At 59.1% G+C, this 27,150-nt stretch overlaps 2 protein-coding genes across 6 annotated transcripts; one reads left to right on the forward strand and one right to left on the reverse strand.

Annotated features, from left to right (window-relative positions):
• Window positions 1-122: 122 nt before the first annotated feature.
• On the reverse strand, window positions 123-3,927 carry LOC128151015 (CMRF35-like molecule 3). 2 transcript variants are annotated; one of them, XM_052807941.1, is made up of 7 exons: window positions 3,536-3,927; window positions 2,497-2,826; window positions 2,032-2,164; window positions 1,403-1,512; window positions 1,005-1,045; window positions 793-897; window positions 123-489 (listed from the first exon to the last, which is right to left on the reverse strand). In XM_052807941.1, the coding sequence occupies exons 1-7, from the start codon at window positions 3,576-3,578 to the stop codon at window positions 415-417; spliced, it is 837 nt and encodes a 278-aa protein (XP_052663901.1). In that variant the 5' UTR covers window positions 3,579-3,927; the 3' UTR covers window positions 123-414. The 2 variants fall into 2 exon arrangements, with proteins under 2 accessions (XP_052663901.1, XP_052663900.1); XM_052807940.1 differs by having other exon boundaries at window positions 1,005-1,048.
• A 5,783-nt stretch (window positions 3,928-9,710) lies between these two features.
• Window positions 9,711-26,845, forward strand: RAB37 (RAB37, member RAS oncogene family). Of its 4 annotated transcripts, none has more exons than XR_008238307.1 (10): window positions 9,965-10,362; window positions 16,404-16,514; window positions 20,829-20,939; window positions 23,055-23,096; window positions 23,252-23,318; window positions 23,406-23,458; window positions 23,895-23,960; window positions 24,358-24,503; window positions 24,752-24,808; window positions 25,087-25,105. XR_008238307.1 is itself a non-coding variant. In XM_052808473.1 (10 exons), exons 1-10 carry the CDS (start codon window positions 10,303-10,305, stop codon window positions 25,373-25,375), a joined length of 750 nt encoding a protein of 249 aa, XP_052664433.1. In that variant the 5' UTR covers window positions 9,967-10,302; the 3' UTR covers window positions 25,376-26,845. The 4 variants fall into 4 exon arrangements, 3 of the variants coding, with proteins under 3 accessions (XP_052664434.1, XP_052664433.1, XP_052664435.1); XM_052808473.1 differs by lacking the exon at window positions 24,358-24,503 and adding an exon at window positions 25,270-26,845 and having other exon boundaries at window positions 9,967-10,362; window positions 25,087-25,163; XM_052808474.1 differs by lacking the exons at window positions 20,829-20,939; window positions 24,358-24,503 and adding an exon at window positions 25,270-26,845 and having other exon boundaries at window positions 9,711-10,362; window positions 25,087-25,163.
• The last annotated feature ends 305 nt before the right edge of the window (window positions 26,846-27,150 follow it).

Below are 27,150 nucleotides of genomic sequence, written 5' to 3' on the forward strand. Positions count from 1 at the left end.
AAGCACAAGAACTGAGGAGGATGAGAAGGTGCTGCCAGCATCCCCTGGTCCCCCACAGCCTGGACCGGGGATGCTGGGCTTTTAACCCCTGATTGGGGGATATTTTAAACACATCCCAAATCTTCTGATCTCCTCTCATTTAATAACCTTATGGCAGGGTGGGGATAAACAATGCTGCTGGCCCGGTGGTGTGCACGTCACACTGCGGGACCCCGTGGCACACTGGGGTCCTCAGTCTCGTGCAGTACGGAGGGGACAGGGGTTGCTTCTGCAGGATACAGGGAATCTCAATGGGAGAGGCAGAGAGAGCTCGGGCAGCAGTGGGGAAACAACCTGGATGGTGGGAGAGCTGCAGGGAATGCCCGTTCTCGGACACGGGGCTTTCTGGCAGACAGGGGCCAAGCGCAGAGCCACTCAGCGAGTGTTCATGTAGATCGGCTGCAGTTCTGGAGCTCTGGAAACTGAAACTTTGTCTCCTTTTTCAAAGTCCTGAAATGGGGGAGAAATGCAAATATTTGGGGCACTTTGCAGGTCCGCCTACGCTAGAGTACTAAAAGCTCGAGTCTACATAATGCCTGTTCCTGCTGGGTTTGTGAGCTGCTGCCTGGGACAGGCTGTTAAAGGGAAGGGAAAGGCTGGTGTGGGGAAAGGAGTGTGACCCCAAAGCAGGGCAGCTCCTCCTCGCTGCACCCCAAAGCAAGGTGCAGCTCCTCCTTGCCGCAGGGCTGGGGACAAGGAGCACCCATGGGGTAACTTGCTGTGCACCCCTGGAGCTGCCCCAGCCCCTTTTACCTGCCACTTGGCCGGGCTGTTCTCATAGTCATCTTCGGGTGAGCTGAGTTCCATGTTTATGTAGATGTTATTGGAAGCGTCTGCTCGCTCCCAGCTTGCAGTGACCTGGAGGGCATGAGGTGTATTGAGGACAAGGGGGACTCCAGGCAGTGGCTCCTTCATGGTGGAGCCATCACAAGACCCCTGTCCCACCACCCTCCCACCCACGGTACCTGGAGGTCCTCCCTGGACCTCTTCCTCTCCACGGCCCGGGCTGCTGGGGGAAGAGCAAGAGAAATGGCTCAGACAAATACGGAGCTCCCTTTGCTGAAGGAGAGCATTTTGGAGGTTCCTGAGCCCTTCGCCATGGGTGTCGCATCAGCTCCTGTGTAACCTCAGGTCTGGCCTGACTTTGCCAAGAGTTCCCTGGACTGTGGGGCTCAGCGGGTTGGGGTCCTGGGGAGGGCTCCAGCCCCTTTCACTCCAAGTCCTGCTCACCCCTGGGACGGGAGCAGGAGAGCAGTGTGTGGTGCGCTGGGGTAGGGGGGACAGGTTCTAGGGAGCAGTGTGGGGACCCCCACAGCCACCCCACAGTGGAGAACTACAGCTTGGGCCCCCAGATCACTTGTACCTCCACTCCTCTTCAGCGATGCTCTTCTCATCCTGCAGGAGACGATGATGCCCAAAACCAGCACCAGCGCAGCAGAGGGTGTCAGGACCAGGACAAGCAGGTTTGGGGTGCTAGGAGGGAAGAAAAGGCTGTTACTGCCCTTCTGCACTGCCTCCTCCACAGCCCTGTGCCCTGGGGAGGGCTTTCGTGCTTGTATTTGGCATGACCCCGGGGGCTATGAGACTCCGTGGGCTGGCAAGGATGTTCCAAGGATTTCTCCCAAGTTTCCTGGCCAGGGATCCATGCATGGGTACACGCAATGTCTGGCCAACTTGGCGTGAGTGAGTTGCACAGATTCATCCCCCACCTCCATGGACAAGTGCCCAGATGCAGCACACAGCTGCCTGGGGTGTCAGGGTGTCCCGCAGCCCTGCGGGAGCTGGGCAAAGGCTCTGGGAGCCCCAACCAGTGCAGCCCTACAGCATGCAAGGGTACAGCAGCCTCCTTAGCATCACATTTTGCTTCCTCCAGAGATGCCCCGCTGGCCCCAAAACCCCTTGGGCAGGCTGGAGCTGGATGTTGCATCCTCGGGCTGCCTGGTCTTTGGGCTGGGAACGGTCCCTCTCCTCCTTGGTAGCCCTGGGACTCACCCAGCCTGCAGGCTTCCGACTTTTGGTGTGGATTTGGTGTTTTCCAGCTCCAGGAGAGTCCATGGGAAGGTGGGAGCAGATGTGGCCTCTTCCCCCTGTGTCGTGTGGAAGTCATAGTGTGTTGTCGTGGGCACTGTGGTATAAACAAATGGGAAGCAAAGCACCGTGGTGCATGTTACCTGGTCCTGGGCTGTAGCTGAGGTTGGTGACTGGGGGGTTCAGGCCCCCAGAGGCTGGTGGTGGGGATGTGATGGGGGTGGCTGGGAAACACCAAGCATGGCCCTAGGGAGGCTGTGTGCATCATGGGAGCGAGGTGGGGGATGCTGGGGGATCACCAAAGGAAACTGGGAGGGGGAATGCTTCCATCCCTGGCTCTCCCCGTCCTCCCTCCCAAGCCTCCCCTCTCTCCATTCCCTCCGCCCTTCCAGCCTCCATCAAAGCAGAACGGCCACACCAGGCGCTTACCTGGGAGAACAGACACCATGACAGGGAACATGGGGTCGTACCAGGCTACCTGGATCCCACACCAGTACTGATCCGCGTCCTCCATGCTCAGGTTCTCCATGGTCACCACGAACACGTGCCGAGTGGGGTCATCTTGCAGGGACACCCTGTCCCCCCTTGCCTTATCCCCAGGGGCCGTGGTCTGAATGAGGATGGAGCAGGACAACCAGCTGCTGCCCCTGCACCAGTACTTATTGGCATCCACCAGCTTCGGCTCGTACTCACAGGGTACCTCCACGGAGCCCCCAGGGAAGCTGCTCACCTCTGCAGGGCCTCTCAGAGCCCAGCATCCTGCAGGGAAAGAGGCCATGCCAGCCTGCAGGCAAGCACAAGCCCATGCACAAGCCTCCTGCCTGTGCCCAGCCTGCTGCCCGTCCCCCTGCCACGGGAGCTGCTTCATGCCACCCCTGGAAAACCTCTCCCGCAGCCGGTGGGGCTGCAGCCCCTGGGTCCGGGTTTGAGGTGGGGGGAGGCTATGTGGGGCCAGGGGCTGAGGAGGGAGGGAGGGCATGGGGGGAACCGCTTGGTCTCTCTTTGCCTCCCTGTGAAAGCCCAGTGCCTGGAAAGCCACTTCTGCTTCTGCCAGTGGGTTCTTTGAGAAAAGCTGCCCCTCTGGGACGCTGCTGCCCACCCCAAAGTGTTTGGGTTTCTGTTAAAGCCATCTCTGCCAGCAAGCACAAGGTAGGAAGCCCACCCTGCCAACCCTGCCTGCCCTGCCCACCCTGCCTGCTGCTCTCATGGCACAGGGGGGCACAGGATTTGCAGGCTCCCTGCAGCCTCCCACGGGGTGTTTTTAGGGCTCCGTGAGTTGGAATAGGTCGCCAAGCTCTACGTGGGATTGAAATAATTAATAAGTTCTTGGCAGAGGGGAAAGTAGGGAAGAAATATATCCATGAGGCATTTCCGTCACTGCTGGATGAGGATGTGGATTTTGGAAGGTCAGCACAGCCTCAGTGAGCCCTTACCCACTCCCATCAACACGAGAAGGTCCCGCTCTCACCTGGGAGGATAATCCAGACCCAGACCAGGAGATTTTCCTGCATCCCGCTCACCGGGTGGTTGCAGGCTCAGCCCTCGGTCCCCAGAGCTACATGTCCCCAGCAACGGCCATGCCGGGCTCCAGCTGCTGTTGAAGGAGCCCTTCACCACCGCGGTGCCCCTCCTTGGCTTCCTGCTCCAGCTTCACTTCCCCCAGGGCGTGGGTGCTGCCTCGCTTCTCTAGCTCAGGGAAGCATGTAGGGCTGCTTCTCTGGGCCAGGGAGACCCACACCAACCACTTCTTTCCAAACTCACACAGCCTGAGTCGTAACTTTGCCCTTGCCAGCAGCTCCGGCGGCCAGGAAGCCGAGAAGGGGGTCGGAAGTAGGGGGACGGCTTAGGCAAAGACCTCACGAGGCTAAACTCAGCCTTCACTTTCTGTTTAAGAGTTTCAGGGCTGATGAAAAATTAAGTTCAGCTTTTCAAAGGGGAAGACCTGATGTCAAAGAGGAGAAATATGCTGAGGATGGCCAAATCACTATGGGCCAGTGGCCCGTGCTCTGCTCCCACCGGTACCCATGTGCTGGGCTGCTCTGGGCTGCGTGCATGAGGAGCAGCAGCTGGAAGAGCTGGGGTTTAGTTTCCATCTGCCCTGTGCTGCCCAGAGCCAGCCCTGGTGTGACCAGGAGCACTGGTGCCAGGGTGGGAAAGCCACCCCCCAGCAAGGTGTCACGCACCAGCTCTCCCAGTGGTGGTGTACGGCTGATGGTACACAAGAGCAGCTAACATACAGCACACTGACCTGTGGGATATGGCAGAGGACTGAGCTCTTCGACACACAAACAAGAAGGTGTCAACCCATCTGGGAACCCGTCAGGCAGGAGAGGCAGACGCCAAGTTACCCTGCAAGGGTTTTTGCATGCGGACTGGAGAGACGCAGGACATGTGCAGGCATCCCTGCCACTGCTCGGCAAAGCGCAGTGAACCCTTCCCACCGTTCCCTCGGGGAAGGAGGAGGACTGGGAGAAGCTGCTCAGAGGTGGAGGCTCCAGCTGGATCATGCACGGGGAAGGCGCCTACAAAGGCATTTGTTGGCTGGGGATTTTGAGGGCAGCTCGGTTATCCAAAAGCAGCCAGAAGCACTTGTCAAAGAGCCACTTTGGTAGAGAGGCTGGGGGAATTTTCCAGCCACATCCGTGTTATTGCTGTCAGATAAGAGGTATTATTTTCCTTTCTCTGTTTCAGGTTTGGTTTCTGGGCAGGAGGAGCAGCTGCCCAGCCCAGCAAAGGGGCTGGGACCCCCGGCACAGACTGGGGCCAGTTCCTCCCCATTGTTGCAGTCCTCAGGACCATGTTACCCTCCAGAGAGCTCCTGACTCCATTGCAGTGGCTGAAGGCAGGGTTCCTGCCTGTCCCTGAGGACACTGCAGGGCTTTACAGCCACCCAGCACTGACGCTACAACTCCCACATGGGGTTTTACCCTGATATTTCTCCTTTCAGCTGTTGGACAAAGGGGCCCTGGCTGCAGCGGGGATGCTGGCCGAGGGGTATCGATGAAGGTTTTGCAAAGGGGATGGCTCTGCCTCAGCACCTCGGCCCCAACCCACCTCAGCAGCCTGTGAACATGCTGCTGGAGAGGAAGAGCGAGACAGGAGCAGGCAGGAGCAAAGAACCCCAGAGCACCAACTCAAGAGGTTCTGTCACGTGAAGGGCTGTGATATTTATCCCGATTAAAGCGAGTGTCAGGTTGAAAGTGATGAAACCAGAAAGGGAGTGGAGCAATTCAGACAGAAACCAATGCAGCAGAGCGTGGTGTGGAGCCACGCTGCCTGATCCCTTGCAGAAATGGAGAGCCCCTCATGCAGAGCCCCCACCCCGACACCCTCCAGCAGGGGCACAGGCGTGGGTGCTGGGGTGCTGCAGACACCCTGGGGAGGAATGAATAAATGCAGCCACCTGCGGAGGAGGCTGCAGTGAAGAGCAGGGGAAGGCACTGGGCTCTGCACCAGCATCTCTGTGGGGCAGCTGTGGCTGGGAAGATGCTGCCCTCCCCACCACAGGCAGGGCAAGGGGGTCCTGATGGGGAGAACTGGGTCCTGCCCGGCTTTTTCAGCCGAGACCCTCTCTCTTTAGGCAGCAAGTGGCTCAGGAAACACAAGGCAAGGCTATTCTGTATGAGAAGAAGCGTTGCTGAAACACTTCTCAGGAAACCCAGTGATGCATCCCGACAGAAACAAATCGGTTTGTCTTTTCATCTCAGCCACACTTGGGGCTGGAGCGAGCACTTGCGTGAGGCTCAGTAGCTGTGTCAGTGAGCAAAGCGGCCCCGACAGTGGCAGAGCGATCGCTGGTGATGGGAACACGGCAGTGGGAGATGAGCTGACACCTGCGCTCCTGCAGCCCCTGCCCGGTGCCTGCCTGTGGGCAGCGTTCCCAGCCCCTGCCCAGCAGTGATGGGACATGGAGCGACACGATCAGACGCTGCTTTTGCCCCGGCTCTGGCGAGATTCTGGGCCGCGGTTTAGACTCTGGCAGCGGCTTTAAAAAAAAGGCTCAGAGCCCTCCTGGGACAGGCAGTAATTGAATCAATCGGTGTGTGCACCCCCTCCGTGCATGGCCCTGCACCAACAGATCTGCCCTGGCTCCCATCCCACTTTACTGCCCGCCGCCACAGCTGAGCCTTTCCAGAGTCCTCCTCTGCTCTGGTGTCGTGGTTTAACCCCAGCCAGCAACTAAACACCACGCAGCCGCTCACTCACTCCCCCCCCACCCAGTGGGATGGGGGAGAAAATTGGGAAAAGAAGCAAAACCCGTGGGTTGAGATAAGAACGGTTTAATAGAACAGAAAAGAAGAAACTAATAATGATAATGATAACACTAATAAAATGACAACAGCAATAATGAAAGGATTGGAATGTACAAATGATACGCAGTGCAATTGCTCACCACCCGCCGACCGACACCCAGCCAGTCCCCCGAGCGGCGAATCCCTGCCCCCCACTTCCCCGTTTCTGTACTGGATGGGACGTCACATGGTATGGAATACCCCGTTGGCCAGTTTGGGTCAGGTGCCCTGGCTGTGTCCTGTGCCAACTCCTTGTGCCCCTCCAGCTTTCTCACTGGCTGGGCATGAGAAGCTGAAAAATCCTTGACATTAGTCTAAACACTACTGAGCAACAACTGAAAACATCAGTGTTATCAACATTCTTCGCTCTGAACTCAAAACATAGCACTGTACCAGCTACTAGGAAGACAGTTAACTCTATCCCAGCTGAAACCAGGACATCTGGGCTTCAGTGACATTTCCAACCCCCGATTCTGTTATTTAATCTAGGACCTTTGAAAAAGAATCTGGGTGTTTCAGACCGTGCTTTCACGGGCAGCTTTAGCAATTTTGGTGAAATTGTCCTTAGGAGATAAGGCTGAGTAATTGCTAATGCAGCTCCTTTAGTGCTGGCTGATTGAGCTCGCACTGTCTGATCTCTCCTTTCCGCTGCCATCTCAGATAACCAAGATAAACCCAGATCATTCCCAGATCTCCTGACTTAGCAAAGCTAGTGAAAGAGAGAAATACTTGCAGACTTCGTGGTGGTGGAGGGTTTACTCTGGGCTGTGCCTTAGGTTGGACTCCTCAGCCAGAAAGGGCTAAAGAGCAGGGGTTAGTTATTGCAATGAAATTAAGAAAGCAAAATTCAACAGATTCAGAGGATGACATTCTGACTCCTCCCTAGTTCATGGGGAGGGAGTGACATTGGCAGGGCTCAGATCTCCTCCCAAAAGTATTGTACAGGCAGTCCAGGGAGATACTACAGTAGGTTAATGGAGAACAAGCAGGAGAGAGGGAGAAGTACAGTAAAGCAGAAACTCCTGAGCTGTTAATAGCTGTACTTCTCAAGGCAAATAGACAAGTAATTAAGCTATCAGAGATACAGTCTACCAGCAAAGGAGACCAAACAATGGAGCTAAATTGCAGGTTCATTTGAAATCACTCCTGCCGTTTGCGGGTCATTTCCTGTGATTTCATTGCTCTGCACTGATTTCTGCTGGTCAGCGATTGCTTAGGGCTATAAACTGCTTGCTGGCTTCCAGGAACCTCTGCTGGTGTCGGGGGAGGGGGGGGGCGGGTCTGGGAGAGCAAGTGGTTTGCTTTGGATGGTGGGGAAACATATCAATTGGTGTGTGAGGGGAGGAGGGTGATGCAGGTGTCATGCTGCTGGGCTCTGATAAAGCTGCTGGTACCACTTATCTGCAATCGGTCAGATCCCCCAGAGCCATAAAATGGTATAAAGCCCTTGGAGCAGCGCCAGGCTGTGCTGGTGCCTGTCTTTTGCCATCAATCTGTGTTGTCTCATTAGGCTGCATTATACTTGGCGATATCATGATAGATAGGAAAATTGTCTTCCTCCTGAGTGCTGTTAAGCCTGCAGGGCCAAATGTGTCTCTGGTGTAATGCCAGTGCCTACAGTAGGAAAGGAGAATTTGGCTTTACAGGGCTTTCCTTCCTCCCAGCCAGGCCCTCGCTCAGCAGCAGCTCCTCGCTGCTCTCCTTTGCGACTCAGAAAAGGGAGACAAATGTTGCTGAAACTGAGACGGGTCAGAGGATGCCCTCAGAGCCCCTCCTGCAACAGGGATGTGCCAGTAATACCCCTCCAGAGGTAAGCAGGGCTGGAGTCTTGGAGTTGGTAGCGCATTGGGGGCTTCCTCTCCTCGTCACTGGGGGTTAAGTTCATCCCATGCCCCGGGAGAGGTTTGCCTGAGCACCAGCACAGCTTGGGTACCCAGGGCAGAGCCACACGGTGCCTGTGGCAGATCTAGGTCTGTGTGACCCAGCAGGCAGCTCAGGTTGGGGCAGTACCCCGCTCTGTGCAGGCACTGGGGCAGGAGAAGGCTGAGCATGCACTTGAAACGTGTTAGCATGAGGTCTCCATCCTCGAGGGGCCGTTACAGCACTGGGACACCCATGGAAAGGATTATGCTGACACCCATGGGCTTTTTGACAAGTTCTTGGTGTATTTAAGAGGTCAGAGAGCTGCCCTGGCTTTGCTGAAGTCTGCCTGAGGTTTGTTGCTCTCATCTTCCTGGCCCTACCTGGTATGGAGTGTGTGCACTATGTTGAACCACGATGCTGGCCACGTCACTTGTAAATTATCTGATCCAGACACTGTGGCTCATGATATAGCTTGGTTTTGTGCTGTTGATTGTCTTCCAGTGCTTGAGACCAAAGGGTGATCTGGCTGCAGGATGGTCTGTGTCGGGCCTGGGTTTAGCTTCTTGGCCTTAGGCAAGCCTGAAAACCCCCTATCCCTCTGGGTTGTTTTTCATCTTTTCTGGCTGTTGTTGCCAAGACCGATCATCCGACCCGGCAGAACTGTCTCTGTTGTCAGAGGAAATAACGGGCAGATATAATTAGCAATGTCAGGCCCAGGCAGTCAAACAGCAATCGGACGCGTGCAGATGGCTCTTGGAAGCATGGTCTGTTTCTCTGGCTTGGGGCTGTCTGCTGATCTGGAAGGAGGGAACTGGAGATTGAATTGAGTTTCTCTTAAATAAACTTCTCAGTAAAGATTAATTTCTTTCCATTCTAATTGACAACACCAGATTGCTCTAAGGGGAGTTGTAAATAAAAGGATCTCAATGAGATATCGACTGGCATCTCCAGGTTTAGGCACAGATTCCTCCTGTTTTTAAACACAATTTGTTTTCCACTCCAAGCAGGCTCCTAACTGGGCCCTGTAAATGCAGTGAGTTTCCAAAGGGCAGCTGCCAGGGTAGCCAGGCTCAGGTTAGCACCAGTTTCGTAAAGAAGCTGACATGGCCTGGCTAACGCAAGCCGCTGCCCCTTCCTGGGGTGACACTGCTGATCACCCAGGTCTGTGCTTTGCCACTACCCATGGATGCCAGACGGCTGTATGGGCTGATGGCTGGAGGGGTGTCAGCCAGAGCAGCCAGAGTGCAGGCGTGGGGCTCCCTAACACAAGTGCCAATGAGCCCGATGTGAAGCACGGCTCAAGCGGTGCAGCGGACCTGGCTTCATTCTCTCAGCTCAGCAGTTGATTGGAGCTGGCAGCAAGAAAACTCTCTGCCCAGGGCTGCCTTCCAGCCCTGCCTGACCGTGTCCCGCAGCGGAGGGAGGAAGGGCAGCGTTTCCTAGTAGCGAGGGTGAGGGATCGCTGTGCCTTTGGGCAGGGAGCCCCGGGATCTCTGCAGAGGCGGGGGGGCCTCTATCACTGCGGACTGAGATGGTGGGGGGGGGGGGGCCTGGAGAGGAACCAGCGGTTGTGTGGAAGTTGCCACGGGCCCTGCCGGCGTGGAGGGGAGCTCCCACGGCCTCTCCGCCCCCGGGCGGGACCGGCCTCCCCCCCACCGCCTCCTCCGGGCGGGGGAACCCTGCGAGCGGGGCGGGCACGGCGGCGGCGGCGAGGAGCCGGGCACAGATCCGCTGTCCTGCGGGGGCCCGGGCCGAGCCGAACCGAGCCGTGCTGAACCGGGCCGTGCTGAACCGGGCCGCGCCGATCAAAACCCAACCGGACCAAACCCAGCCGTGCTGTGCTGAACCGGGCCGGGCCGAACCGCGGCCCCTGCGGAGCCAGACCGGCACTAACGGAACCGGAGCGGGCCGGGCCGGGGTGGGGTGGGCGGCCGCTGTCCGTGGTGCTGAAGGCGGCGCTGCCGCTGTCCGTGGTGCTGAAGGCGGCGCGGCCGCTGTCCGTGGTGCTGCAGGAGCGGCCCGGCCCGGCCCGGCCCCCCCCCCAGCGCCGGCGGCCGGAGCCGGCCCATGCACCCCGGCCATGGAGACCCGCGCCGCCGGCTCGGGGGGGGCTGGCTACAACGAGGCCCTGCTGCACAAGGTAAGGCTGGGGCAGCGGCGGTGCTCGGAGAGAGGGGGAACCCGGGGGGGCGGGGGGGGTGCCGGGGCGGCCTGAGAGCAACTGCCGGGGTCGGGCGCCTGCTTGAACTTCCCCGGCAAACTCTGTCCCTCTCCCCTCCTCGCTTCTTTTGTCTCGGTGGGGTCCATTCGCCACCCCCCGTCCCGGCGGGGTGGTGGGGGGATGCGGCTGCAGCTCTTCCCCCCGCCCCCCCCAATTCGCGGCGGCCGGGGCCAGGCAACCCACGGGGCTCGGCCCCGGTCCCCGCCACCTCCCAGGTGACGGTGGGGAGGGGGCGGCAGGATCGGGCGTGTTTGCAAAGCAAAGCGGTCGAGAGAGCTGGAAAAGGGCCAGCCCCGCGGCACAGCCCGCAGCCGGCGTTCAGCCACTCCCGCTGTCCTGTGCATGCTCCGGGGGGTCGGGGGGACCTGCGCTCCGGGGCTCTGTTTGCCAGAGGCAGCCTAAGGAGCCGAGACTTCCCTGCCATGAAATAGCGGTGTCCCAAGAGACGTCCATCCCTGCCCTCCTTGCTTTAAAATCTTTCTCTTCTGCGGGGTCCCTGGGACTGCGTTTTGTAACTCCACGTTGCACAGAGGGTGGCCGGGGCTGCTGCTGTCCCCGCAAGACCTGGGTGGCTCAGGCTCTGCTGCAGGCTTTGCTGGAGCAGGGCTTTTGCTCCCTGCAGTCAGACGCTGCCCTGCAACTCCAGGAGACATGGAGGAGACGCTGAGCTCTGCCAGATCCACCCATCACTCCCTCTTGCTGTCCTGAAGCCTCTGCTGCAGTCCCCAGTGACTGTGCAGGGACCGACACCCCTGGGCAGCAGGGGAAAAGCAGGGGTAGAGCAGAGCAGGGGAAAGGGCTGGGGCTGTGTTGATCCCTCTTCACAAATCCCAGTCTATTTTACATCCTGCTCTACTCAGGGCAATGTGCCCAGCCCTTGATTAGCAGGAAAATATCAATTACTAGCAACTCTCATTTCTGTTGTACACCTAGTACGTAGGACATGCCTCCAGGGATGACTCAAGAAACTTTGATTCTTTGCAAAGCCTTAACTCTCTCTTCTCCAGCAATGAGCTGCTGCAGTAAAGGAACGACACTGGTGGAAATGAGTCTCTGGGCAGAAGAGCTGCCCAGGCAAATAACCATCCCAGTCCCATGTTCTCTGCTGTTTCCCTTGGTATTAGGCTGCTGCTCCTAGCTGGGTTGCTTGTCATGCAGAAACAAGCCTGCTCTGCTCCAGGGATGTGAGGCAGCAAATACCTAGCTAGATCTTGTTTCTGAGCAAGGAATCACATTTCAGATGTGCTGAGAAACCCCAAGCGAGCTTTGCACTCTGGAGGCAAAGGTTAAGTGATTTCTGATTGGTGGCTAAACCCAGGCCTGGGAAGGAAATGGGCTAGGAGCAAATCAAAGTGGGAACAGCAGGGGTTTGTTCTGGGCTGTTCCAGAAAAGTTTCACTTGGCACAAGTGACGGATGCTGCTTTCAGGTGATTTGACCCGTTGCCAAATTCTTCTTCCTCCCATTGGATGCTTGGATCCATTTAGCTGGAACAAGCCCCAGGGGGAGAGGGATATGACCCTGGGCTGTGGTTGATCCAAGGTGTTAGCAGGGGGTTTGTAAACAGGGATCCCCTGTGTGACCTAAGCCAGCTTTTGTTTGATGCGCAGCCCTAGAGCTCATGTCTACAGGGCTGAAATGCAGTCTCTGCCAGGGCAAGGGTCCAGCTGGGCTGGCAGAGGGCCCGGGGCTCTGGCTCGAACCAGTGTAAGGGGCTTGGCCGTGGTGAAACAGTGCCTGGGCAGGCTGGGGACAGCCCTGAGGTGTCCCTGTGGCACAGGACAGCTCAAGGCATCATCCAGCAGCATCCAAGTTGCCCTGGAGCACTGCCTGGAGGAGGGGAGAGGCAATACAATTTTGTACATAGGGCAGGTAGAAATAAGTTTCGGTAATGCATCCCTGAGAGACCATGACAGCAGGGTGGCCAGGGGCATAAAGCAGCCACGGCTTCACTCTTAGACCTCTCCCAATGCTGCGCCCTGGCTGAGCTCTGCAGGCAGTTGTGCTGGGGTGCACGTATACAATCGCCACAATTTGTTGCGACAAATCCTGCTGACCTGGGAGCAAGTCTTTGGGTTTGGGGCTTCAGCAGCTTTCTGAAAGCAGCAGCAGAGCCTGTGGAGGGCACCTCTCTTCTCCCTGCATCCCCCAGGACTGGAGTTTTACGCTGTCAGGCTCCTGCTAGCTACATGTTAGCTCAGGTCCAGCTACCACACGTTAAAGCTCAAAAATGAACTGGGAAGATAACCTCAAACCACACGCGCTGTCCTAGATCTCCTCCCGCTTGGCTGGCACTGGAAATGCAGCAATCACCTCCCTACACTGCTTTGACAGCCGTGCAAAACCTCTCTTCCCTAGGCATGTTAGACCAAAATATCTCCTTTGCTCACTGGCTGCCAGCACGGGTAGGAGAGATCTGAGCGGGTTTGCCCTCACTGCCCCATCACTCTGCCTTGTGTCTGCAACCTGCACTGAGCCAGCAGCGGTTTTGAAGGGAGGTGATTCACCTGGGTCTGAATTATCCCAAAGCCCCTAACTTGAGGTGTGGGGAGGGATATTTGCTCTTTCCCTAAGGCAGAGCTGGCAGACAGGTCTGCTCGGGGGTGTGTTACAAGCTGTGCCTGCTTTTCTGCTGGGGCTGTGGAGCAGGCGAGCTGTGGGGTGGTGGAGAAGCGAAGTTACCTCTGCCCACACAGTGGAAATAATTTCCTTTAGCTGGAAACAAGAACTTCTCTGATTGTGCTGGGGCTCAGGAGCGGTGCTTTGGGACTGTCACTGAGTGGCTTTCCTTGTCTTGGCCAGGTTTCCCTCTGTGCCTTGGCCAGCCCACCTGTGCGTGCACCCCGGCAAAGCACTGCTCCATCCCCACACCACCATGCAGAGAAGAACTACAGCACCAAAAGGAATCTCTGAACGTTTTTGCCAAAGTTTTCCAGGCAAAGGAAAACACCTGGGAAAACGCAGGGTGCTGGGGAGGCTGGGCTGTGGCTGAGGATGCTGGCAAGAGGCAGGGCGGGTACGGAGCTTTGTCACTGGGAGGCTTCTTATCATGACTCAGGCATGTCCAAACTGAGGTTTCAACAGCTGGCTAGCCACATCCACTCCACAGAGGGGTTTTTATTCTTCTTTTATGTTTATTTTGTAGCCAGGAAGGCCAGGGTGATTTCCACTGTGCTGTACATCCACAGAGCCCATGAGCTTTTCCTGAAGTCATTAGGAATCTCTTGGCTTATTCAGGCCAACTTTTACTGTTATTATTATTAAGTCATGAAGCAATTCATGAGTTGTCTCTCTTATAAATCCCAATTAAATTATTAATAGGGGAGTCTGCCTTTTATACATGTTCTCTGTAAATCCTGGGCTCTGGAGGCTTTCTGGTGCTCATTCCAGCCATCTCTCCTCCCTCCATAATTAATGCCATTTTCTGCATTAACTGCTCCCAAAGACAGTGATGCAGGGTGCAGCTGGTTCTGTTGCACCTCCCAGCACCAGTGTTTTACCTGGGAATAGTGTAGCACCAAAGAATGCAGTGCTGGGGTGCAGGAGCCCCACTGTAATGAACTCTTGGGGTGTTTTCCTATGTGGCTGCTCCAGGGCAGATCCTTCTCTCTGCACAGGGAATGTGTCTGGGCCCCAGGGCAAAGCCAAAGGGGGCTTGGGCAGGGAAATTCCCCCCAGGGAAAGGGATGACCCAGCTCCTCTGGCCCACGTGCAAGGACTTCACCCAGAGATTTCTGCCTCCCAACATCCCCCCAGCTCTTGCACATGCTCCCAACCCACAAGGCTGCTCTGAATGTACAAGTGACCTGCAAACAGCCTGACATCTAGTTGGGGAGGGCACAGAAATCTCTGGCTGCAGATCTGACCACAGGTTGCTGCCTCTGAGCCCTGCAAAGGTGCAGGGCTCCCTCCTGCCAAAAGCTCTGCTCAGCAGGTCAGGCTTTTCCCAGGAGATGTTTGGGGTTTGGGATGTTTTTTCCAAGGGAAAATGCTGATTCACCGAAGCGAGCATTTCACTGAAGCGTATCGGCATTAACAGGCTCCAGGCAGGTTGTGGTGCGGTGATTTATGCAAGGCATGATGCTGGTCTCCTGCCAGTCCATGTTCCTGCTTCATTTGTGGTCCTCAAGCTCCTTGGCTTTTGATTTCAGCCCACTCCTTTGGGGCCGTGGAGTGGCAGGAGCTGTGGTGCCGGGTGCTGTGGCACGTGCCTGGTGGCTGGGTCCCCCATGGCCTTGTGGAGCACAAAATCAGGTCTTGACCTGCCAGGGCTGTTTGGGCACTTGATTAAACACGTTCCTCCATGCTCCTCTGCCCTGCACTTCACAAGGGGGTACGTCCAGTGCCTGAAGTGGTGCCAGGCTGGGTTTCATCTCGGGGCCTCTCGGTACAGGGCAGGTGATGGAGGGATGGGACCGGCCATATGCGGAGGCTCCCCTGGCCATCAGGAAGATGCTGAAGCAACAGCTTCCACTCGGCAGGCAAAGAGTGACCTTCACGATGTCACCCAGGGTGGGGATGAAGAGCTGAGGTGCCCTGGGATTGAGCAGGGCTGTTGGAGCTGTATCAGACTAAACACAAATTGAGGGGGAAACAACAGATGCAGTGAAGTGCAGCACAGGTGGAGGCAGAGAGTGGGGGGGTTCAGCCCCAGCACCTCGCTGGCTCAGCCATGCAGCCTCAGGGGTGGCAGGGGACCCAGGATGGGGGGACGGGACACTGCCCCAGGGCCAGCTCAGCGCTTGCCAGGGCAGCAGCTACAGCAACACCTGTGTCCTGAAAGAGAGAGCCAAAATCACTTCTGAGCAAGAAACCGGTTAGCAGAGTGTTTATTTTAACTTGTGTCCCTCTGAAAGGGTTGAAAGTGCCTCGGTTTCCTGAAAGGATGGGAATGTTTGTGCTGGTGGCTCTGCAAACAAAACCCAGATACTGGCAGAGAGGGGAGGGAGGGATTTGCATTTGCACCGTTGCTCTCCCTTAGGCCGGGGATTTGGAGGAACACGGGCAGGAGCAGAAGGGAGGATGGGCTCCCCAGGAATGCGGTGTGGGTACCAGGGCCACAGGCTGGCAGCTTCGAGGCTGCTCGGGAGATGATGGCAATGCCCCAGCTCTGACATCTGCACAGCTCCCTTGTCCCTTCTGCTCGGGGACAAGCAAGCTTTGCTCCCTGCAGGAGAGCCCTGGGGCTTCCCATGAAGGGCTGGAGAGGCAGAGAGGCTCCATGACTTCAAACCCAGCACCCTGCGGGGGGGGAGCACTGTGGGTCCATGGCATTAATGCAGCATGAAAACAGCCCGGTGCCCCAGAGAGGCTGCATGGTTGTGGCAGTGGCTGTGTGCAGCAGCTGCGGGAGATGCTGTCTTTACTAAACAGTTTTGGACCTAACCCAGTGCTGCCAGAGTCTTCCCAAAGAGGTTTTCCGCCAGGGCTGTGCAAGCCAAGGCTGCCTCTGCTCAGCAGCTTCCCAAGCCGGGGCAGGAGTGTCTCTCCTGCTCACTCCCCATGACGGGCTGCGCTTTGCTTTCTCTTCCACCTCTGCACTTGGGGAGGGCACAGCGGGGCTTATGCCTGAAGCTCAGTCTGGGGCACATTTCATTTATTACAGAGATGGTCAGAGCAGTGGAAATTCCTCACCAGGCAGGTGGCAGGACCCAAGGGGACAGCAAAGAACTGGGCACAGTGGGACAAGCCATCTGGCCCTGATGCTGGCACCCAGCAGCCCATGGGGACAATCTGCTGCTGAGCAGGGCTGTGCAGGGGGGCTGCCATGGGGCTTCCATGGGGCCCATGGCTCCGCCATGATCTGGGGCCAGGCTGGTCCCTCCCGATCCTGCTGTGTTCACTGCTGCATCCCCCCAGCACCCACTCCCTAAACGCCCAGCCCCTGGCTGCATGCTGTGCCTGCAGGCTTGGGCATCGCCTGCTCCCATGCGCTGACCCCTCTTTACCTGGTCCTTGCAGACGATCCTGGTCGGAGACAGCGGCGTGGGGAAGACATCTCTGCTGGTCCAGTTTGACCAGGGCAAGTTCATTCCTGGCTCCTTCTCCGCTACCGTGGGCATTGGGTTTACGGTAAGAACCCAATTCCTGGTCCGTGGGCTATGCAACCTTGCTTACCTTTGGGGAAGCAGTTTTATTTGGGTGATCATAAGCTACGTTTCTATGCTTCTAAGCGGTGCTAAGCACAAAGAATTGGGAGAATTTGCTTTGGTGCTGCTGGATGAGGGGCCCTGTTTGGCTGTGTGCTTGCCGGCAAGCTGGGGGCAGGCGCGCTTCGGTTGCTGGAGGGGATGGAGGATGGATGAGGATTCACATCCCAAAACTCTCTGTGGGGCGGTGCCTGAGTGCAGCCTTTTGCATCACACCCTGAAAGCTGCCTTTGGAGCGGCCCTGCTCTCCCAGGGAGAAGCCAGCCTGTGTCCTGCCTGTGCGGCCCAGGGCCCTCACGAAAAGTCAGGCAGATGGCTACAGCGCCTGGAAAAAGCACTCGGCTGCCGTCCAGCACTATTTGCAGAGCTGCCGCGGGGCCAGTGAGTGGCTCTGACACGTGTGTCCTCTCTCCCGGGGGAGTCTGGGACAGAGACAGCGCTTGGGACCTCACTGCACAGTGAGACCAGCATCCCTCCAGCATCCATGACAAGGCTGGGGCTCAGCAAGAGGCCATTACCCATGGGATGGCTATTACCCATGAGGATGCTATTACCCGTGGGGATTTTCTCTCGAGTCCAGGCCAAGGAAGCAGGGAAACATGTGGTACCAGCATGGGGGGTCTGGGGCCAAGCAGCCCAGGGGCTGGCAGCCAAGAGTGCCCCTGCGGGCAGTGCTGAGCCCTGGGCAGGCAGAGGAGGCTCAGCCGTGCTCCTGACCTTTGCCAGCTCTCGGCTGCTTTGTTTCTCCTGCAGCAAATGACAGTGTGGGGAGGTGATGCTCAGCCAGGCGTTTTTCCTGCCCAGGCAACTCCATGAGCACCAACACGGTTTGCTGTATCCTTCCAGCCCCCCTCCCCAGCAAGCTGCAGGGGAGCTCAGCCGCTTCCAGGAGCTCCGAGTGTCTCCAGCCTTCAGCTCTGGGCACTTCCCTGGTGAAAGAGCGTATATAAACTATAAATCCCCTGGGTGGGTCTGAGCGCAGTAATGGGACTGGAAATACAGGTTCCCTTTCCCGAGGGGCAGAGGAAGGCTTGGCTGGAGCAGGAGCCGGCAGCCGAGGAAGACGCGGAGGCGGGTGACGTTGCAGAGGGCATCTCTGCCATCGGACCTCCCGCAGCCACGCGTGGCCTTCGCACTGAGATTAGCCTTGGACTTGCTGGGGCAATGGGCTGGGTATCCCCGGGGAAAATAAATCAGAGGGAGCTGAAGGCTCCTGTCCATGGAGTGGTGCCTGTAAGCTTGAAGACATATGGACCTGGATGGGGTTTCATGGAGTGAGTTTTTGGGCAATGCAACATTCCTGGCTCTCCCCCAGGACTTCTCCCGCATTCCCACGCTTGGCCTTTTCCCAAATGAAGAGTGCTATGAACCACATCCCAATGGCCGGCGTATGATGCTGGGGGCTGTGAGCAGCCGGGGGGAGCGGGAGCCCTGGCAGCCGTCCCAGCCGAGCCGCTGAACTGGCTCGCCGCAGTGCATGGCTTCCGGCTAACGGCCGCTGCTTCTGGTTTCCTCCCGGCTTCTCTGCGCCTTGGTGCTAACCCGGGGCCCAGTTCAGCAGCCGTCGGGGCTGCAGCAGACGGGCTAAACCCCCCACCCTCAACTGGACCGGTGGGGTAGGAGCGGGAGCTACCGTCCCCACCGAGCCAGCGTGGTGGCGGTGATTTAGCAGCACTGGGGTCTCCATCCCCACACCCTGGGGGGGGGCTGGGGGCTGTTCATTTGTGGGGTGAGCGGTTCCTTCTCTCCCCATCCATGTGCCTGGCGGGACATGCCACGGCTCTGCCCGCCGTCCGGTGCCGCCGAGCCCCTGGCAAACCCAAGCACCCCGGGGTCCCCGGTGTGGGGGTGCGGGGGGGGGGGGCAGGTTTCCAGCCTTGAGCCTCCTCTTCCTCATCCCGGGGCCGGGCCGGGCCGGGCAGGGAGGCGGCCGGGGCACAGCCTTGGGGGTGGCATTGGCCGGGGAGGAGGAGGAAGAGGAGGAGGAAGGCGGGCCGGGCCGGGCCGGGTGGGGCCGCGGCTCCCGCTGGTCCCGCGGGGGCCGGGACTCGGCGGCTCCGCTCGGACGCACCATGAGCGGCCCCGGAGGGGCGGCGGGGAGCGGGACCCCCCCGGCGGGGAGCGGGGACCCCCCGGCTCCGCCCCGGGACTACGAGCTGGCCGGCAAGGTGGGAGGTGGCGCGGGCTGAGGGGGGAGCGGGGATGGACCCCCAAAAGCTCTGCCGGGGGTGGAGGTTGGGGCTCGCCCCGCCGGCCCGGGGGAGACTGGGAGGGGTCCAGGGGGGGTCCCGGGGGCCGCCCGCTTCCTCCGATGCCGCGATCGCGCCCAGGAAGCGGCTGCGGGCCGGGGAAGGGGAAGGGGAAGGGGAAGGGGAAGGGGAAGGGGAAGGGGAAGGGGAAAGAGGCGGCGGCCCAGCGGAACCCCCCCAGCCCTGCCCGCCCCTACCCCGGGAGGGTCCCAGATCTAGCAGATGTGGGGATGGGGGTCCTCATCCCCCGGGAGGTGGAGATAGGGGCTCCCTGCCCCGAGGTGACGACGGGGGTCCCGCCCCCCCGGTCGCCCACCTGCAGAAAGAGGGGGTTTGGGGGTCTCGGCTTGGTGGGTGGGCAGTGGGACTTACTTGGGGGTGGGACACGGCCGAGCTCTGCCTTCTGAAAGCCCATCCTGCGCTTCTCCAGGCAAGGGGGGGCCCTGCCAGCTGGGGCAGCAGTGCCCTCCATGATACAGGGCGGGGGAAACAGGACCCCGTCCAGCCCATCGCAGCACCCCAAGGGCACCGGGGAGGGAGACAGCGTGCGTGCCCCAAAGCCGAGCCAGGCCAGGGCCCCGCACCCAGCCCACAGCCCCCACACTACAAACACCCCTGCACCCCTGCCAGGGATCGGGGTGAGGACCCTCCTCCCCGAGTGCCCCCCTCTTCCCCAGCCCAGCTCGGCCAAGGGTCACCCCGGGGAAGCACCCTCCTCTTCCTGGCAGCAGAGGGGAGGCACAGGGCCGATGAACCTTTTATCCAAAAAATTTAATATGCAGCCCCAGGCTGAGCCCAGCACCGACAGTCCTGCCACCTCACTGAGCCGGCTCCCAAAGCGGTCCCGTGTGCTGCCACCTTCCCCAAAACACTTTTATTCCTTTGCCCTCATCCTCTCCACTCTGACTCCTTTCAGTGGAGGGCAATTTTTGTGTTTGAGGGAGGAAATCAGTTGCCAGCTTGGTGTGGAGCAAGGTGGAGGCAGAACTGAGCAGTGTTCCCAGCTGCCCTCCAGCCTGGGCAGGGTTGGGGTGTCCAGGGGAAGGATTTTACCAGCAAAGTGAATTGGCAGGAGGCAGAGCATTTCCAGCCCCCAGCTCTGGCTGTGCTGGCCCGCAGGGCGTTTTTCTGTGCCATCCCTGCCGAGGGTGGCCACAGCCCTCTGTGTTTGCCCGGGCAGCAGGGCTGCGTGGGTTTGCTTTGCAGGCTCCAGCATCCCAGCAGGGTGGGCTTGCAGGGATGGACCTTCTTGGTGGAGTCCTGCTCGCTGCCATTTTTAGGCAGGGGATAGATGCAGTCAGTGTCAGGTTAATTATTGCCGGGCAGGAAAGGGCTGCTGCCGGCGAGCAGGGAGGAGAGCATGGCATCAGGGCATCAGGTAAGGCTGTGCTTACGGAGACCAGCATTGGTCCTGGCTGCTGCCTGCCCAAGTCCGGCGGTGCCGGAGTAGTTGGGGAGCCTGGGCTGAGCCTGTTTGCTTAGCAGGAGGGGAAAAGGCGCCGTGTTTGCTTTGGTGTCTGTGGCAGGCAGGGTGAGAGTCCCAGACGCGGCGGCGTTTGCCCAAGCCATGAACTAGCCCTTGGGCTGGGCACACCCGGGCTGGGGGCAAAGCGTGGGTGGAGGCGGCTCCGTGTGTCCGGGAGCTGCGGCCGGTTCTCCAGGAGCCTGCTGGGCTGGGAGATGGCCAGGGGCCGGCCTGGAGACATCTCTTCTTGGTGTGGTACCTGCCTTCCCACCAGCTCTCCTCTTCTGCTCTCCCCCTTTTCGGTGGCTGGGGGCTGCTCCACTGCCCTGGGGCATCATATGGCTGTACCCTCGGGGGTCCCATCCCACCCCCAGCTCTCAGGGGCATCCCCAGACCCAGCAGGACCAGCCCTGGGGAAAGAAATGGAGGGACACATGGGACCGGGGGGGGGGGGCTCAGCACCACCCAGGGACGCTGCCCCCTCCCCATCCCGCTGACACGTCTCCCTGCGCCCATCTTGCAGGTGATGTTACTTGGAGACTCGGGCGTGGGGAAAACCTGCTTCCTGCTCCAGTTCAAAGACGGGGCCTTTCTCTCCGGGACGTTCATAGCCACCGTGGGCATAGATTTCCGGGTGAGACCACCACAGCTGCCAGCCCCTCGCCTCCCCCAATCTGCACCTCAGCCAGGACAGGGTGCTGGGAAGGAGGGACAGGGGGTTTCCAGCCTCTGCTCCCCAAATATTCTCCCAACCAGCTGCAGGCACTTGCTGAAACCCTTCCACTTCTCCCTGGGAGAGCTGTAACAGAGGGAAGCGCCCGCTGGGACTGTCACCTCTTGCCTTTAAATCAGCAAAAAGCCTCGGTTTGGCCTATCCCGGCCAGATGCGTGGGCTCGGGGTGTGCAGTAGGCAGCTGGCACGGCCCACCGGGGCCAGGCTGAGGCCAACAGCTTGGGGGGCAAATGCTGGTTGCTGTAATTTTGTGCTTTGGAAAGGGCTGAAATGGGCTGCCGAGGAGCTGTTAAGGTCACCAGATCCCATTTAAACCCTCCCGCTGCTCTCTGTTCACCAAATTTCAGCTGCAGGGTCTCTCTGGGCATGCACAGGCGGGCAGAGCTGTTTGCAGCTCAGGGTAGAGCGGCGTTTCAGCAGGCTGGAAGTCACGGGGGTTGTCCCCGGTCTGGGCTCTGCCTGCGGCTGCCGACACGTGTCGAGCGTGGTCGGCGCTTCCTCTGCCTCCGCAGCTGCAGCTGCTCTGGTTTTCTGCTGCCTTTGCTGCCTGGGCTGCTCTTGGCTTGCAGGGGGGAATTGGGGGGTTGGGGAGCAGGGCCTGGGGGAGAGGGCTGGGCATTCGCTTTGGAGGGGTCTCGTGGCCTGTCCTTCCAATAAAGTCAGGAAAGAAGGAAAATCTGCCCCGTCCCACTGCTGGGCTCAGCGCTGGTGGCCCCAGGGATGTTGTCAGCTCGTAGGTACCCACTCTGCCTTGTGCAAGCATCCCCTCCAGCAGCTCATGGCTTGCTGCTGGTAAATAATTTCCAGTGTCTCCTAGAGCACATTTTTTGTTTTATTCAGCCCATTTTCTCAACTTTTATCATCTCCACATGGGCTGAATTTCCATTTCAAACAATTTCAGGCAACCAAATTATTTATAGGGGTCTTCTCTTTCCAGAATCATCCCTCCAAGTACAATTCTTTAATAGTCTTAAAATAGCCCTTCAGTAACTCCTGCTTTTCTTTTCTCAGGCCTCTGGAGAGAAGTCGCTGTGCTTCTGAGTTGGGTACAGCGATTGCTTAAGCCCCAGTAACTGACTTCTCCACTCACTTGCAAATGCCTCTTCTCTTCCCCAGTCCCAGCCTGGCTGCCTGGCTGCAAACCGCCCCAACTAACCCAGGAGATTTCCTCCTGCTGTGCTGGATAAAGCTCTGTGCTACCTGCAACCCCCCCAGCTCAGTGTTTGCAACAACCTTTAAGGGCCAAGCAAGGCTCCCACCAGCAAGGAAACCTGAGCTGGAGACCCAGCATCGCCCACTGAGTGTCCCCAGGCAGCTCGTAGCATGCGAAGGCCTTAAATTGCTGCAAATAGCCCAAATTTTTAGTGCAGCAGTGGTTCGTTCGGCACAGGGAGCAGAGGAATCGTGGCAGAAGGGTCAGGGCTTTATGGTGGGCAAACATTATAAAAGCACACCAAGATGTTATTAATGAATACACATTTGCATGTAGTTCATGCAAGACCTCCCCACTTCCCCAGCTCTGCCGAACTTCCCCTGGCCACGCGGGCAGGGGCTGCTGCAAGCCCGGGGCTGCCCGGCAGGAGCCGGAGCAGATCGGCATCCCCGGGCTTTGCGGGGCAGCCTGCATCGTCAGCCAGCTCGTTACGGGACTTGGGAGCCACAAGATGGGAGTGCTGGCTGTAGGAGGTGACCGAGGCACCAGATCCAAAGCAGGCTGGGATCTTGGTGTCCTGTCTCCGTCAGGGCCTGATTCTGCTATTTTCCACCCTGACACGAGGGGATGCTGCTCTGGGATGTCCCCACAGCCACCGTGCGGCATCGCAGCCCCCCAGCAGGACCAGGGTTTGTAGCAATGAGGCTTCAACGTCCATCCCCATGGGCAGCCTGGCTTCATCCTGCTGGCCAGGGGAGAGCAGCCGAGGGGCCGGGGCATGACAGGTTCCACGCCGGGGCTGGCCAGCACCCACACCAAGGCATGCTTTGGGCTGATGAGCGTGCTCTCCTTCTTTTCTGCAGAACAAAGTGGTGGCCGTGGACGGCGTGAAGGTGAAGTTGCAGGTGAGCTTTGGGAGGGGGTGAGCAATTCCCAGCCAGATTGCTTGAACTCCCTCCCAGGCTGAGAGTGGTGGTCCGGCAGGGCCGGGAGCCACAGGGGCATCCCTACCTGGGAGGGGGTTCCCCTCCCCGCTCTCACCGGGGCGGCTTTTCGGCAGATCTGGGACACGGCAGGACAGGAACGTTTCCGCAGCGTCACCCATGCCTACTACAGGGATGCCCAAGGTGGGTTTGGGGTCTGGCAGGGGTGGGGGAATACCAGCTGGAGCACATCCCTGCAGCAGGGCAATGCCTCTGCCTCTTCCCTTCCAGCCCTGCTCCTGCTCTACGATATCACCAGCAAGATGTCCTTCGACAACATCCGCGTGAGTCCCCTCCGTGGGTCAGGAACGTGTTTCTCCCTGGGAATGGGGGTCGTGGGCGCCGTGTATGGCTTGCTGGGTGTTTGGGGCAGTTTGAAGCCTGTTTTACACATAAGTGCCGGCTGTTTTGGCCAGACCCAGCCGGCTGGGAGCTTGTCCCTGGGGCACCTGGCTGGGTGCTGCATGGCTGGGTGAGTTTTGTTTAGGGACACGGTAAATGGCTGGAGGGAGAAAACGTGGTTTGGGATGGACGTGAGCTACGTGTAGGCTTGGGCCGTAGCCAGGAGACGGGGCGTTTTCAGGACTGTTCAGCTGTCATGCTGGAATGGTTCCCATGCCAAAAAAAAGTCATTTTCCCCATCCTTGTGGGGGTGAGTGAGGGCTGGGAGGGGAGGGACGAGGGTACCGCTCACCCCGACACATCCCTGCTGCCCCACAGGCCTGGCTGACAGAGATCCACGAGTACGCCCAGAAGGACGTGGTCATCATGCTGCTGGGCAATAAGGTGTGTGCAGGGTCCCCCTTCACCCCGCGGTTTGCCGTGCTGTGCCGTGCCCTTGCCGTCCCTGTGGCTGTGGAGGGATGGGGCTCCGTGGGTGCTCTGCCTGCCGTCTGGGTGCAGCCAGCCTACACCCGCTGTGGGGCTCTGCCGCTTTCTGGGCTCAGCCAGGCCCCAGAGGTGACCCCAGAGGTTTGGGGGGTTCGGGGGGGGTAGTGTCCCCGGCAGCCAGTGGGGGGCAGCACGAGGCTGAGGCTCCCAGTATGGGATGCTGCTGGTACTGGATGCTGCTGGGTATGGGATGCTGCTGGGTATGAAATGGCCACCCAGGTCCTGGATGCACCCCCAGATCCCAGGTAGCCCCAAGTCCCAGATGCCCAACCAGGACCCACATTCTTTCCAGGGGTCCCAGATGCTGCTGGGTGCCCAATGCCACACTGGGTACTGGATTTTCCCCTGGGACTGGTTGCTCTCTGAATCCTGGATGATGCTGGATACTTGATGCCCAGCAGGGTACCAGAAGCCCCCCTGGGTCCTGGATGCCCACAGGTACCCACTGGGTGCTGCCCCAAGTCCCCAGTGTCCCCAGGTCCTGGATGTCCCCCCACATCCTCAATGCCACCAGATTCCAGATGCTCAACAGGTACTGGATTCGCCTCTGGGCACTGGATATTCCTGGGTCCCCAACACCCCCAGTTCCTGGCAACCCCTTGCACACCCCACATTGCCTGCTTGCCAGATGCCCCCAGGGTGCCAGCTGGCCCTGGTATGCGGTGACACTTTCCTTCCCTTGGCAGGCTGATGTGAGCAGCGAGAGGGCCGTGAGGACGGAAGATGGAGCATCGCTGGCCAGGGTGAGCCATGCCAGGGTCTGTCCCAACCGCAGCCCCCCCCCAGACAATTGCACATCGCTCAGGGTCCCCATGCAGCTGTGCCATCCCCTCTAATGGGTACCCAGACCCACCTGGCTCTAGCACGGGCAGCACGGCAGCCGCTTGCACACAAACCCTGGGGCAAGGCAGGGAGGGGAAGGCACCTTGTCCCCAAGACTCAGCCAGGTGACAGGGATGATTCGGAGGGACAGGAGGGAATTTTGGGGCTGGCCGCTGACAGGGCCGTGCTGCCCTTGCAGGAGTACGGGGTGCCTTTCATGGAGACGAGTGCCAAGACGGGCATGAACGTGGAGCTAGCCTTCCTGGCCATTGCCAAGTGAGTACCTGGGGGACCCGGGCAAGGGAGGTCTCCCCCCAGCCCCACTGCCTCCCGCACTGGCACTGGAGCAGGCAGGGGGGGTAACGCAGCCCCACCACCCCAGGGAGCTGAAGCAGCGCGCGGTGCAGCCGCCGGACGAGCCCCGCTTCCAGATCCATGACTACATCGAGTCACAGAAGAAGAAATCAAGCTGCTGTGCCTTCGCCTGAGAGTGGCCGGGAGGAGCTGGCAGCCCCGGGGGTGCAGGCAGGCAGGAGGCAGAAGAGGGGCCCAATCCTGCCCTTGAGTGCCCGAGGAAACCAGGCTCTGACAAGCCAAGCGTGGACGGGACAATTCGGCAGAGCGAAGCGTGCACAGGGAGAGCCATTGCCCTGGCGCCAGGATCCAGGGGCCAGATCCTGCTGCCCTGCGGGGCAATGCCTGGAGCTTACTGTGTGCTACTGGGGGAATAACCGCGGTGTGATGACTGCCAGCCTGGCCAGCGAGCCATTGTGGTGCCTCCATCACCTGAGCAGGATACGGCCCCGCAGCTAGCTGAGGGCTCCTGGGAGCGGCTGGAGGGGCTGCGTGTGTGTCATGGATGAGCCTTCGTACAGCCGCCGGTCCTCTCCTCCCCTGCAGCCATCCCCACTCTCGGCACTGCTCTCGTCTGGCTGAAAGGGCCTGATCCAGCCCCCACGTCCCCGGTGCTGCCAGGCTCTGGCTTCCCTCCAGGGAGCCTCAGCTCTGCTCCCCAGGCTGCCCCACAGCTGAGTCCAGCTGGTGCCCACACTCACCGTGGCTCCTCGCTGCTGCAGTTGCTAATGTCAGCTTTTATCCTCCTGCCTCCACGAGGGCAGCGATGTCCCTGTTGTGTCCTGGTTCTGCCGGAGGGAAGGGCCAGGATGGGGAAGCGTCCAGCCAAGCCTGCTCCCTGCCTGCGCAGCTGACGTGAGAAATAAAACTCCCCCTGGAGCACCCGAGCGATGCTTGGGGCAGTTCTAGTACACACGGCAATTTGGAAGAAACTTTATTTCCCCCTCTTGTAGCCACAGGAATTAGAGACTTTTCTTTTTTTTTAACAAGAAAAGCCTTTTTGTTTTCAATCCCTCCAGACAAAACCATCTCCGGTCTCACGCAGGCTGGAGCTGGTGGGGTGGAGGTGCCCGTGGTGGTCTGGGGCTGCTGTGCCTGCCGGCTCCCAGGGTGGGCTGGGTTTCTGTCCCATCACTGCACATGTCATACAACTGTTTCTTCCTGCCACTGGCAAATAGCAGCTGAAACCCACTCTCTGGAGAGCAGATGCCTGAGATGCTTCAGCCAGCAAATGCTGCTACACAGGGCACAAGGTACAAGGCTTGGGCCCTGCGTTGCTGCACATCCCCGGTGCTCAGCCTGGACCTGCCGACCCCTCCAGCACGCTGCTGGCTCCCCTGACCGCTACGTAGGGTGGTGAGATGGTGAATATTTGGTTATATAGCTGAAGAGTTGATGCGAAGGGCAGCTGTGGAGGGCATGGCACTTTTGCACATTGGAGTCGGAGACTGTCCGGCACATCCATCCCCGCCAGCATCTTCCCTGGCCCTGCGCCCCAGCTGCTCGTCTCTCACCTGCCCCCGTCCCTCCTTCGCCTCTGCTCTGCTCCTGGGTCTTTCTTTGCAAGTTTACAGATTAAAGCTGGGTATTTTCAAGGCTTTGCATCTGCCTGTTTTTTCATTGTGTGAGAAATCTCTGCCCCGGGTCTGCAACGTGGGAGGCTGCTGCAGCCCAGCGCTGCAGAGCAGCGGGGCCGGGGGGGCCGTGGGAGCAGCTGTGGGGAGGGGGAAGCACCCACAGCCCCTTCCTCCCTGCCGGGGCTTTCCTTGAACATTTCAGACAGTCCAAAGGTGAGAGGGGAAGAGTAAACATGGCCTGTTAAATTAAAACCAACCTCCTCCCCTGCTGTTCTCATGGTGCGGAGTCCAGCATTCCCCAAATAACTCCGTCTTCCCACCAATGGCATTGC

Source organism: Harpia harpyja, chromosome 14 (genome assembly GCF_026419915.1).
Source record: "Harpia harpyja isolate bHarHar1 chromosome 14, bHarHar1 primary haplotype, whole genome shotgun sequence".
Classification (NCBI taxonomy): domain Eukaryota; kingdom Metazoa; phylum Chordata; class Aves; order Accipitriformes; family Accipitridae; genus Harpia; species Harpia harpyja.